The sequence below is a fragment of the Panulirus ornatus genome, chromosome 42, assembly GCF_036320965.1.
Source record: "Panulirus ornatus isolate Po-2019 chromosome 42, ASM3632096v1, whole genome shotgun sequence".
In the NCBI taxonomy this organism is placed as follows: Eukaryota; Metazoa; Arthropoda; class Malacostraca; order Decapoda; family Palinuridae; genus Panulirus; species Panulirus ornatus.
The window spans coordinates 20,639,778-20,654,718 of record NC_092265.1 but is presented as its reverse complement, the minus strand read 5'-3'; the positions used below and the strand labels follow the sequence as shown (position 1 = coordinate 20,654,718).

At 41.5% G+C, this 14,941-nt stretch overlaps 1 protein-coding gene across 1 annotated transcript in view; it reads left to right on the top strand.

Annotated features, from left to right (window-relative positions):
* Positions 1-5,441, top strand: part of LOC139762017 (probable serine/threonine-protein kinase DDB_G0281745) — a 175,568-nt gene extending 170,127 nt beyond the window's left edge. Inside the window, exon 2 of the mRNA XM_071686797.1 lies at positions 5,328-5,441. Within this exon, the coding sequence (XP_071542898.1) occupies positions 5,328-5,441 (114 nt within the window). The remainder of the gene's footprint in view (positions 1-5,327) is intronic.
* The last annotated feature ends 9,500 nt before the right edge of the window (positions 5,442-14,941 follow it).

The window sequence follows — 14,941 nt, the reverse complement described above, 5'->3', positions numbered from 1 at the left end:
AATACCCTCCCATATATATATATATATATATATATATATATATATATATATATATATATATATATATATATATATATATATATATATATATATATATATATATATAGGAAGGAAACAGACTAAAGAAATGGCCCAACCCAACCACATACACATGTATATACATACACGTCCACACAAGCAAATATACATACCTATACATCTCAATGTACACATATATATACACACACAGACGCATACATATATACCCATGCACACAATTCACACTGTCTGCCTGTATTCATTCCCATCGCCACCTCGCCACACATGGAATACCATCCCCCTCCCCCCCTCATGTGTGCAAGGTAGCGCTAGGAAAAGACAACAAAGGCCCCATTCGTTCACACTAAGTCTCTAGCTGCCATGCAATAATGCCCGAAACCACAGCTCCCTTTCCACATCCAGGCCCCACACAACTTTCCATGGTTTACACCAGACTCTTCACATGCCCTGATTCAATCCACTGACAGCACGGCAACCCCGGTATACCACATCGATCCAATTCACTCTATTCCTTGTACGCCTTTCACCCTCCTGCATGTTCAGGCCCCGATCACTCAAAATCTTTTTCACTCCATCTTTCCAACTCCAATTTGGTCTCCCTCTTCTCCTCGTTCCCTCCACCTCCGACACATATATCCTCTTGGTCAATCTTTCCTCACTCATTCTTTCCATGTGCCCAAACCATTTCAAAACACGCTCTTCTGCTCTCTCAACCACGTTTTTTTAATTCCACACATCTCTCTTACTCTTACATTACTTACTCGATCAAACCACCTCACACCACACATTGTCCTCAAACATCTCATTTCCTGCACATCCATCCTCCTGCGCACAACTCTATCCATAGTCCACGCCTCGCAACCATACAACATTGTTGGAACCACTATTCCTTCAATCATACCCATTTTTGCTCTCCGAGATAATGTTCTCGACTTCCACACATTCTTCAAGGCTCCCAGGATTTTCGCCCCCTCCCCCACCCTATGATCCACTTCCGCTTCCACGGTTCCATCCGCTGCCAGATCCACTCCCAGATATCTAAAACACTTCACTTCTTCCAGTTTTTCTCCATTCAAACTCACTTCCCAGTTGACTTGACCCTCAACCCTACTGTACCTAATAACCTTGCTCTTATTCACATTTACTCTTAACTTTCTTCTTTCACACACTTTACCAAACTCAGTCACCAGCTTCTGCAGTTTCTCACAAGAATCAGCCACCAGCGCTGTATCATCAGCGAACAACAACTGACTCACTTCCCAAGCTCTCTCATCCCCAACAGACTTCATACTTGCCCCTCTTTCCAAAACTCTTGCATTCACCTCCCTAACAACCCCATCCATAAACAAATTAAACAACCATGGAGACATCACGCACCCCTGCCGCAAACCTACATTCACTGAGAACCAATCACTTTCCTCTCTTCCTACACGTACACATGCCTTACATCCTCGATAAAAACTTTTCACTGCTTCTAACAACTTGCCTCCCACACCATATATTCTTAATACCTTCCACAGAGCATCTCTATCAACTCTATCATATGCCTTCTCCAGATCCATAAATGCTACATACAAATCCATTTGCTTTTCTAAGTATTTCTCACATACATTCTTCAAAGCAAACACCTGATCCACACATCCTCTACCACTTCTGAAACCACACTGCTCTTCCCCAATCTGATGCTCTGTACATGCCTTCACCCTCTCAATCAATACCCTCCCATATATATATATATATATATATATATATATATATATATATATATATATATATATATATATATAGGAAGGAAACAGACTAAAGAAATGGCCCAACCCAACCACATACACATGTATATACATACACGTCCACACAAGCAAATATACATACCTATACATCTCAATGTACACATATATATACACACACAGACGCATACATATATACCCATGCACACAATTCACACTGTCTGCCTGTATTCATTCCCATCGCCACCTCGCCACACATGGAATACCATCCCCCTCCCCCCCTCATGTGTGCAAGGTAGCGCTAGGAAAAGACAACAAAGGCCCCATTCGTTCACACTAAGTCTCTAGCTGCCATGCAATAATGCCCGAAACCACAGCTCCCTTTCCACATCCAGGCCCCACACAACTTTCCATGGTTTACACCAGACTCTTCACATGCCCTGATTCAATCCACTGACAGCACGGCAACCCCGGTATACCACATCGATCCAATTCACTCTATTCCTTGCCCTCCTTTCACCCTCCTGCATGTTCAGGCCCCGATCACACAAAATCTTTTTCACTCCATCTTTCCACCTCCAATTTGGTCTCCCTCTTCTCCTCGTTCCCTCCACCTCCGACACATATATCCTCTTGGTCAATCTTTCCTCACTCATTCTCTCCATGTGCCCAAACCATTTCAAAACACCGCTCTTCTGCTCTCTCAACCACGCTCTTTTTATTTCCACACATCTCTCTTACTCTTACATTACTTACTCGATCAAACCACCTCACACCACACATTGTCCTCAAACATCTCATTTCCTGCACATCCATCCTCCTGCGCACAACTCTATCCATAGTCCCACGCCTCGCAACCATACAACATTGTTGGAACCACTATTCCTTCAATCATACCCATTTTTGCTTTCCGAGATAATGTTCTCGACTTCCACACATTCTTCAAGGCTCCCAGGATTTTCGCCCCCTCCCCCACCCTATGATCCACTTCCGCTTCCATGGTTCCATCCGCTGCCAGATCCACTCCCAGATATCTAAAACACTTCACTTCTTCCAGTTTTTCTCCATTCAAACTCACCTCCCAGTTGACTTGACCCTCAACCCTACTGTACCTAATAACCTTGCTCTTATTCACATTTACTCTTAACTTTCTTCTTCCACACACTTTACCAAACTCAGTCACCAGCTTCTGCAGTTTCTCACATGAATCAGCCACCAGCGCTGTATCATCAGCGAACAACAACTGACTCACTTCCCAAGCTCTCTCATCCCCAACAGACTTCATACTTGCCCCTCTTTCCAAAACTCTTGCATTCTCCTCCCTAACAACCCCATCCATAAACAAATTAAACAACCATGGAGACATCACACACCCCTGCCGCAAACCTACATTCACTGAGAACCAATCACTTTCCTCTCTTCCTACACGTACACATGCCTTACATCCTCGATAAAAAATTTTAATTATTTCTAACAACTTGCCTCCCACACCATATATTCTTAATACCTTCCACAGAGCATCTCTATCAACTCTACCATATGCCTTCTCCAGATCCATAAATGATACATACAAATCCATTTGCTTTTCTAAGTATTTCTCACATACATTCTTCAAAGCAAACACCTGATCCACACATCCTCTACTACTTCTGAAACCACACTGCTCTTCCCCAATCTGATGCTCTGTACATTCCTTCACCCTCTCAATCAATACCCTCCCATATAATTTACCAGGAATACTCAACAAACTTATACCTCTGTAATTTGAGCACTCACTCTTATCCTCTTTGCCTTTGTACAATGGCACTATGCACGCATTCCGCCAATCCTCAGGCACCTCACCGTGAGTCATACATACATTAAATAACCTTACCAACCAGTCAACAATACAGTCACCCCCTTTTTTAATAAATTCCACTGCAATACCATCCAAACCTGCTGCCTTGCCGGCTTTCATCTTCCGCAAAGCTTTTACTACCTCTTCTCTGTTTACCAAATCATTTTCCCTAACCCTCTCACTTTGCACACCACCTCGACCAAAACACCCTATATCTGCCACTCTATCATCAAACACATTCAACAAACCTTCAAAATACTCACTCCATCTCCTTCTCACATCACCACTACTTGTTATCACCTCCCCATTTGCGCCCTTCACTGAAGTTCCCATTTGCTCCCTTGTCTTACGCACTTTATTTACCTCCTTCCAGAACATCTTTTTATTCTCCCTAAAATCTAATGATACTCTCTCACCCCAACTCTCATTTCGCCCTTTTTTTCACCTCTTGCACCTTTCTCTTGACCTCCTGTCTCTTTCTTTTATACGTCTCCCACTCAACTGCATTTTTTCCCTGCAAAAATCGTCCAAATGCCTCTCTCTTCTCTTTCACTAATACTCTTACCTCTTCATCCCACCACTCACTACCCTTTCTAATCAACCCACCTCCCACTCTTCTCATGCCACAAGCATCTTTTGCGCAATCCATCACTGATTCCCTAAATACATCCCATTCCTCCCCCACTCCCCTTACTTCCATTGTTCTCACCTTTTTCCATTCTGTACTCAGTCTCTCCTGGTACTTCCTCACACAAGTCTCCTTCCCAAGCTCACCTACTCTCACCACCCTCTTCACCCCAACATTCACTCTTTTTTTCTGAAAACCAATACAAGTCTTCACCTTAGCCTCCACAAGATAATGATCAGACATCGCTCCAGTTGCACCTCTCAGCACATTAACATCCAAAAGTCTCTCTTCGCGCGCCTGTCAATTAACACGTAATCCAATAACGCTCTCTGGCCATCTCTCCTACTTACATAAGTATACTTATGTATATCTCGCTTTTTAAACCAGGTATTCCCAATCATCAGTCCTTTTTCAGCACATAAATCTACAAGCTCTTCACCATTTCCATTTACAACACTGAACACCCCATGTATACCAATTATTCCCTCAACTGCCACATTACTCACCTTTGCATTCAAATCACCCATCACTATAACCCGGTCTTGTGCATCAAAACCACTAACACACTCATTCAGCTGCTCCCAAAACACTTGCCTCTCATGATCTTTCTTCTCATGCCCAGGTGCATATGCACCAATAATCACCCATCTCTCTCCATCAACTTTCAGTTTTACCCATATCAATCGAGAATTTACTTTCTTACATTGTATCACGTACTCCCACAACTCCTGTTTCAGGAGTACTGCTACTCCTTCCCTTGCTCTTGTCCTCTCACTAACATTTCTTTCATGTTAGCTGAGATGGCGCTGGCAACTAAATGCCATAATCCAAGCCAAGTCATTAAAACTCTGTATATACATATCCTAGCCTTTGCCAGATACCCATTTTTTCGACCAACCCTTAGGAGAGAATGAAGAGCTGGGTTCACTGTGGACCGACTGCTGTAACCAAGATTGGACCCTGAACGCTCGACCTCAAGCGGCCATTAAATACATTATGGTCTGTGACGTGAACCACTACACCACGAAAGACCATAGACCCCCATATGGTCTGGTACCAGTAGCTCTCACCCTATTCAACGTTGAACTGATGGCAGAGATTCGAGTCGAACTTGGCGGATGATTCTCAACAGTTTGAAAGTTTAAAGATCAAGAAGACTTTGCGAGAGTTCTCCGGATATTGCACCTCAGCACGGTGTACGAATCGATGAACGGTAGGTTCTTGAGGAGAACTTGTTCTCTGTAGTTGTAGAGACACAAGTTTGTTTTCTCAGAAGAAACATTCGTTTCTCAGCGAAAAAATATATATTTCAAAGATAAGATAATGGGATACGGACAGTTTATTTATGGGTATGCTATCATCTTTATATTTTCTTGGAGACATGTTTTTACTCAGGGGTGTATTGGAGACTGAGATTCAAAAAAACTCATTTGAGATTAATGTTTCTGATCTGCTTCTAGAATTCAAACTGCGATGTAGTTTTCCAGGAAAGGTGGTGACCAGTTCTTGTGGACGGAGGTGGGCATACCAAACTGTCTAACAGACTCCCAACCCACGAGGATCATCTCCAAAGTCACACACGAAAAAAGGGAGAAACTTTTGTCACTGAATATATATATATATATATTTTTTTTTTCATACTATCCGCCATTTCCCGCGACAGCGAGGTAGCGTTAAGAACAGAGGACTGGGCCTTTGAGGAAATATCCTCACCAGGCCCTCTTCTCTGTTCCTTCTTTTGGAAAATTAAATATATATATATATATATATATATATATATATATATATATATATATATATATATATATATATATATATATATATATATATATATATATATATATATATATATATATATATATATATATATATATATATATGAGAGTTGGGGTGAGAGAGTATCATTAAATTTTAGGGAGAATAAAAAGATGTTCTGGAAGGAGGTAAATAAGATAAGAAAAGATAAGATACTTTATTCGTCAAATTGTTATACAAAATGTAATACAAAATGAAATTCGTTTTGGCTTTAGAGCTCCTTAGTAGTTGTAATAAAAAAAAAAAAAAATAATGAATGGGAACCTCAGTGAAGGGCGCAAATGGGGAGGTGATAACAAGTAGTGGTGATGTGAGAAGGAGATGGAGTAAGTATTTTGAAGGTTTGTTGAATGTGTTTGATGATAGAGTGGCAGATATAGGGTGTTTTGGTCGAGGTGGTGTGCAAAGTGAGAGGGTTAGAGAAAATGATTTGGTAAACAGAGAAGAGGTAGTAAAAGCTTTGCGGAAGATGCAAGCCGGCAAGGCAGCAGGTTTGGATGGCATTGCAGTGGAATTTATTAAAAAAGGGGGTGACTGTATTATTGACTGGTTGGTAAGGTTATTTAATGTATATATGACTCATGGTGAGGTACCTGAGGATTGGCGGAATGCGTGCATAGTGCCTTTGTACAAAGGCAAAGGGGATAAGAGTGAGTGCTCAAATTACAGAGGTATAAGTTTGTTGAGTATTCCTGGTAAATTATATGGGAGGGTATTGATTGAGAGGGTGAAGGCATGTACAGAGCATCAGATTGGGGAAGAGCAGTGAGGTTTCAGAAGTGGTAGAGGATGTGTGGATCAGGTGTTTGCTTTGAAGAATGTATGTGAGAAATACTTAGAAAAGCAAATGGATTTGTATGTAGCATTTATGGATCTGAAGTAGGCATATGATAGAGTTGATAGAGATGCTCTGTGGAAGGTATTAAGAATATATGGTGTGGGAGGCAAGTTGTTAGAAGCAGTGAAAAGTTTTTATCGAGGATGTAAGGCATGTGTACGTGTAGGAGGAGAGGAAAGTGATTGGTTCTCAGTGAATGTAGGTTTGCGGCAGGGGTGTGTGATGTCTCCATGGTTGTTTAATTTGTTTATGGATGGGGTTGTTAGGTAGGTGAATGCAAGAGTTTTGGAAAGAGGGGCAAGTATGAAGTCTGTTGGGGATGAGAGAGCTTGGGAAGTGAGTCAGTTGTTGTTCGCTGATGATACAGCGCTATTGGCTGATTCATGTGAGAAACTGCAGAAGCTGGTGACTGAGTTTGGTAAAGTGTGTGAAAGAAGAAAGTTAAGAGTAAATGTGAATAAGAGCAAGGTAATTAGGTACAGTAGGGTTGAGGGTCAAGTCAATTTGGGAGGTAAGTTTGAATGGAGAAAAACTGGAGGAAGTAAAGTGTTTTAGATATCTGGGAGTGGATCTGGCAGCGGATTGAACCATGGAAGCGGAAGTGGTTCATAGGGTGGGGGAGGGGGCGAAAATCCTGGGAGCCTTGAAGAATGTGTGGAAGTCGAGAACATTATCTCGGAAAGCACAAATGGGTATGTTTGAAGGAATAGTGGTTCCAGAAATGTTGTATGGTTGCGAGGCATGGGCTATGGATAGAGTTGTGCGCAGGAGGATGGATGTGCTGGAAATAAGACGTTTGAGGACAATGTGTGGTGTGAGGTGGTTTGATCGAGTAAGTAACGTAAGGATAAGAGAGATGTGTGGAAATAAAAAGAGCGTGGTTGAGAGAGCAGAAGAGGGTGTTTTGAAATGGTTTGGGCACATGGAGAGAATGAGTGAGGAAAGATTGACCAAGAGGATATATGTGTCGGAGGTGGAGGGAACGAGGAGAAGTGGGAGACCAAATTGGAGGTGGAAAGATGGAGTGAAAAAGATTTTGTGTGATCGGGGCCTGAACATGCAGGAGGGTGAAAGGAGGGCAAGGAATAGAGTGAATTGGATCGATGTGGTATACCGGGGTTGACGTGCTGTCAGTGGATTGAATCAGGACATGTGAAGCGTCTGGGGTAAACCATGGAAAGCTGTGTAGGTATGTATATTTGCGTGTGTGGACGTATGTATACACATGCTTATGGGGGTGGGTTGGGCCATTTCTTTCGTCTGTTTCCTTGCGCTACCTCGCAAACACGGGAGACAGCGGCAAAAAAAAAAAAAAAGAAAAATATATATATATATATATATATATATATATATATATATATATATATATATATTTTTTTTTTTCATACTATTCGCCATTTCCCGCGATAGCGAGGTAGCGTTAAGAACAGAGGACTGGGCCTTTGAGGGAATATCCTCACCTGGCCCTCTTCTCTGTTCCTTCTTTTGGAAAAAAAAAAAAAAAAAAAAAAAAAAACGAGAGGGGAGGATTTCCAGCCCCCCGCTCCCTTCCCTTTTAGTCGCCTTCTACGACACGCAGGGAATACGTGGGAAGTATTCTTTCTCCCCTATCCCCAGGGAAAATATATATATATATATATAAACAGAGAGCTGAGGGAAGAACACTTGTGACCAACTTGTGCTGCAATGGCGGCATCACGCCCCTTGGGCCGCGCTGCATTCAATTTGTCCAACATGATCTGGAATTGCAGCTCAACTACATCAGCGAACGGATCCGTAAATGTTCAGGGTTGTGGAGTGACGGGTCTTCGGGTCGACTCGTACGTACGGATCCGGGACGAGAGAATCTACGCACGTATACGCGGCGTCTGTGGATGCATATACGCATGAACAAACAGTCCTCAGGCTGCCGCAACGTCTTCAGCAACCCGGAATTATTCCCTGAAACAACGCTTGGAAGGAGGCAGAAGTGATATTGTGACAGTGATTGTGTCAGCGTCGCGTCGCCTCGCCGCAGTGTATCGAGACAGACTTCCCCAGAACTTTTTAAAGGGGAAGTAAATGTTTACAGTTGTGTTACTGGAGTGATAGTTTTCATGCATGGTGTTTTGACAAGAAAATAGTGAAGTTGGAGAAAAATGTAGCTTAGACATTGAAGCTTATTGATTCAGTGGTGAAATTGATGAGAACTGCTATTGACGTTTGTGTGAATAAATTGTACATTTCCTTTTCCATAGCCAGAGGTTGAACCATTATGTGACGTTCATTTTTTCATTCATTTCAAGCTAAAAGTTTGTTTTCTAAATTGTTTCTTACATTTTTCATATGTATATATATGTATGTGTGTGTGTGTGTGTGTGTGTGGTTGTGCGTGTGTGTATTTTATTTTTTTTTTTTTTTTTTTCCGCTGTCTCGGGTTTCGAGGTAGCGAAAGGGAAAAACAGACAAGAAATGGCCCACCCCCCCCATAACAGTAATACAACTCCAACCGCAAAAAACATACCTACACAGTTTTCCCCATGGTTTACCCCAACGCTTCACACCCTTGTTCATCCACTGACGCAGGGTCAACCCTTTAAACCCACCCCCCTCCAATTCACTCTATTCTTGCCTCCTTTCACCCTCTGCATGTTCAGGCCCCGATCAACAAACTTTTTCACCCATCTTTTCCAAACCCCAATTTGGTTTTTCCCTTTCTCCTCGTTCCCTCACCTCGACACCTTATATCCTCTTGGTCAAAACTTTCTCCTCCCTTCCTCCATGTGCCAAACATTTCAAAACACCCTTTCTGCTCCTCAAAAACCTCTTTTTATTTCAAACCATCTCTCTTACCCTGACGTTACTTACTCGATCAAACCACCTCACACCACACATTGTCTTTAACATCTCATTTCCGCACATCCATCCTCCTGGCCCCAACTTACCATAGCCCGCCTCGAACCATAACAAAAATGTTGGAACCACTATTCCAACATAACCATTTTTGCTTCCCATAATGTCTCGACTTCCCCACATTTCAAGGCTCCCAATTTCGCCCCTCCCCACCCCATGACCACTTCCGCTTCCCCCGTTCCATCCCCTGCCCGTTTACTCCCCGATATCTAAAACACTCAATTCCATTTTTTCTCCATTCAAACCATTCCCATTGACTTGACCCTCAACCCTACTGTACCTATTTAACTTGCTCTTATTCACATTTTTTTTTCTCTTAACTTCTTCTTCCACCCCCTTTTCCAAACTCAGTCACCCGCTTCTGCAGTTTTTTCACAAGAATCAGCCACCAGCGCTGTATCATAGGGAAAAACAATGACTCACTTCCCAAGCTCTCTTTTCCCCCAAAAGGGGGCTTTAACTTGCCCCTCTTTCAAAAAATCCCGCATTACCTCCTAAAAACCCATTCCCCTAAAAAAATTTTAAAAACCAGGTGACATCACCCCCTGCCGCAAACCTACATTCACTGAGACAAAAACACTTTTTCCCCTCTTCTTCACGTAAACATTTTCCTTACATCCTCGATAAAAACTTTTTACTGCTTCTAACAACTTGCCCCACACCATATATTCTTAATACTTCACGGATTTATAATAATTTTTGTTTAGATATTTAAAATTTAAAAAAATATTTTTTTTAAGTATTTCCCTCATTTTCGCCCCTGTCCCCTTAACCGAAACAATGCCCCCCAATAATGTTTACATCCTTAAACCCCCAATAAAACCCCCCCCTATAATTTAATAAATATATAAAAAAAATATAATTTTATAAAATTATTAATTAATATTTTTATTTTTATAGGAAAGGAAAAACAAAGTGGCCCCAAACAACCCACATCAATGTATATAATACAGTCCACAGCAAATTTACATACCTATACATTCAATGTACCCTATATAACACACACAGGCTTACATATATCCCCATGACAAAAAATTCCACTTCTGCCTTTTTTCCCCAAACCCACCCGCCACACATGAAATTTCCCACCCCTCCCCCCTCAGGTGCAATTTAGCTAGGAAACACAAAAGGCCCCATTCGTTCCACTGGGTCCTACTGCATGAAAATGCCCGAAACACAGCCCCCTTTCCCTCCGGCCCCCACAACTTTCCGGGTTACCCACCTTCCATGCCCTGTTCAATCCATGCAGCAGGGCAACCCCGTATCCCCAATGATCCTATTCACCTTTTCCCTTGCGCCTTTCACCCTCCTGCTGTTCAGGCCCCATCACCAAATTCTTTTTTCATTCCATCTTTCAACTAAATTTGGGTTTTCCCCCTTTTTTCCTCGTTCCCTCACCCCCCGACCCATATACTTTGGGTAATTTTTCACTCATTTTTACATGTCCCAACCATTTCAAAACACCTCTTTCCCTCTCTCAACCACTTTTTTTAAATTCCACATCTCTCACTCTTACATTACTTACTCGATCAAACCTCCTCACACCACAATTGTCTAAAAATCTATTTCCCACATCCCCTCCCTGCGCCCCACTTATCCATAGCCCACGCCTCGAACCTACAACATTGTTGGAACCATATTCTTAAAAATACCATTTTTGCTTCCGAGATAATGTTCTCGACTTCCAAAATTTTTCAAGGTCCCGGATTTTCGCCCCCCCCCACCTTTATGTTTCCCACTTCGCTTCCAGTTCAATCCGTCCAGATAACTCCCAGATTTCTAAAAATTACTTTTCCGTTTTTCTCCATTCAAACTCACTTCCATTGCTAAACTAAAACCCTACTGTACCTAAAAACCCTCTTTTTTCACTTTTTTACTCTTAACTTTCTTCTTTAAACACACTTACCAACTAGTACCAAGCTCTGCGTTTCTAAAAGAATCAGCCCCACCCTTTTTCACACGAAAACTCTAATCACTTCCCAAGCTCTTCATCCCCAACGACTTCATATTGCCCCTCTTCCAAAACTCTTGCATTCACCTCCCTAACAACCCATCCATAAAAAAAAAAATTTAAAAACCATGAGACATCACCACCCCTGCCCCAACTACATTCACTGGAAACAACACTTTCCTCTCTTCCTACACTTCAAAAGCCTTACATCCTCGATAAAAAATTTTCATGCTCTAACAATTGCCTCCACCAATATTCTAATACCTTTCCCAAAAAGGAATCCTTTCAACTCTTTTTTATGCCTTCTCCAGATCCATAATGCTCTTTTTTAAACCCCTTTGTTTTTTTAAGATTTTCTCAAATACATTTTCAAAAAAAACACCGTTTCCCACATCCTTACCACTTTGAAACCCCACTGCTCTTCCCCATCGATGCCTGTACAGCCCTTTACCTTTTAATAAAAACCTCCCATATTTTAATATATAAAATATTATAATTTAATAATTATATTATATATAATAAAAAAAGATAAAAAATAAAAAATAATATTATTTATAATATATATAAAATATTATATATTATTAAAAATTTTATATAAAAAAATAATATATATTAAATTTTTTTTTTCATTTACCCCCGCCCCTGGTCCTCCCCCCCCCCTTTGGGAAGGTAGCGCGGAAAGACAAAAAAGGGCCCCCCAAAACCCATACCCTGAATAAACCCCCACACCCCCAATCCCCCCCCACACAACTTTCAAGGTTTACCAGACCTTCAATGCCCTGTTCACCACTGACCCGCACGGGGGAACCGGAAACCACACGTCCATTCACTCTATTCTTGCCTTTTCACCTCCTGCATGTTCAGGCCCCGATCACCAAATCTTTTTTCACTCCATATTTTCCAAATCCAATTGTCTCCCTTCTCCTCTTCCTCCACCTCCGACACATATTCCTCTTGGTCATTTTCCTCCCCCATTCTTTCATGTGCCCAAACCATTTTAAAACACCCTCTTTGCTCTCTCAACCCGTTTTTTTATTTCCCCCACATTTTCTCTTACCTTACTTACTTACTCGATCAAAAACCCCTCACACCACACATTGTCCTCAAACACTCTTTCGCACATCCATCCTCTCCCACAATTATCCTAGCCAAAGCCTCGCAACCATACAATTGTTGGACCATATTCTTCAACATACCCAAATTTTTGCTTCGAGATAATGTTCTGCTTCACAAATTCTTCAAGGCCCCAGGATTTTCGCCCCCCCCCCCACCCTATGATCCACTTCCGCTTCCACGGTTCCATCCGCTGCCAGATCCCCTCCCAGATATCTAAAACACTTCACTTCTTTAGTTTTTTCTCATTCAAGCGCTATTCAGTTGACTTGCTCTAACCTACTGTACCTACATATCCTTGCTATGATTCACATTTACTCTTAACTTTCTTCTTCCACACACTTTACAAACTCAGTCACAGCTTTCTGCAGTTTCTCACATGAATAGCCACCAGCGTTGTATCATCAGCGAACAAAACCCCTGACTCACTACCCTAGCTCTCTCATCCCCATCAGATTTCTTATTGCCCCTCTTCTCCAAAATCTTGCATTCTCCTCCTTAACAACCCCTTCATAACAATTTAAAAACCATGGAGACATCACACACCCTAGCCGCAAACCTACATTCACTGAGAACCAATCACTTTCATCTCTCCTACACGTACACATGGCCTTACATCCTGAAAAAAAATTTTTAAATTTTATTTCTAACAACTTGCATCCCACACATTATATTCTTATTACCTTCCACAGAGATCTCTATCAAACTCTACATATGCCTTCTCCAGATCCATAAATGATAAATACAAATCATTTGCTTTTCTAAGTATTTCTAATAACATTCTTCAAAGCAAAAACACTCTGATCCCACACATCCTCTAACTACTTCTGAAACCACACTGCTCTTCCCCAATCTGATGCTATGTACAGTCGTCACCCTCTAATCATACCCTCCCATATAATTTACCAGGAATACTCTACCAAAACTTATACCTCTGTAATTTGAGCACTCCACTCTTATCCTACTTTGCTTTGTACAATGGCACTATGCACGCATTCCGCAATCCTCAGGACCTCACCGTAGAGGTTCATACATACTTATATACCTTACCAACAGTCAAACATACAGTCCCCCCCTTTTTTTAATAAAAATTCCACTGCAATACCATCCAAAACCTGCTGCCTTGCCGGTTTCATCTTCCGCAAAGCTTTTACTACTATTCTCTGTTTACCAAATCATTTTCCTAAACCCTTCACTTTGCACACACCTGGACCAAAAACACCCTATATCTGCCACTCTATCATCAAAAACCACATTCAACAAACTTCAAAATATCACTCCATCTCCTTCTCACATCACACTACTTGTTATCAATTCTCCATTTGCGCCATTTCACTGATGTTTCCCATTTGCTTCCCTTGTCTTACGCACTTTATTTACCTCCTTCCAGAACCATGCTTTTTATTCTCCCTAAAATTTAATGATACTCTCTCACACCAACTCTATTTGCCCTTTTTTTTTCAACCTTTGCACCTTTCTCTTGACCTCCGTCTCTTTCTTTTATACGTCTCCAATCAACTGCATTTTTTTCCCTGAAAAAAATCGTCCAAATGTCTCTCTTCTCTTTCACTAATACTCTTAACTCTTCACTCCACCACTCACTCCCTTTCTAATCAACCCATCCTCCCTATTTTCATGCCACAAGCATCTTTTGCGCAATCATCAATGATTCCCTAAATTCATTCCCATTCCTCCCCACTCCCTTTACCTTCCATTGTTCTCACCATTTTCATTTCTGTACTCAGTCTCTCTGGTCTTCCTCACACAAGTCTCCTTCCCAAGCTCACCCACTCTCACCACCCTTTCACCCAACATGCACTCTTTTTTTTTGAAAACCCAATACAGTCTTCACCTAAGCCTCACAAGATAATGATCAGAACATCCCTCCAGTTGCACTTCGCACATTAACATCCAAAAAGTTCTCTCTTTCGCGGCGCATGTCAATTAACAAGTAATCCAATAACGACTTTCTCTCGGCAATCTCTCTACTTACATAAGTATTACTTACGTATTATCTCGCTATTTTAAACCAGGTATTCCCAATCATCAGTCCTTTTTCAGCACATAAATCTACAAGCTCTTCACCATTTCCATTTACAAC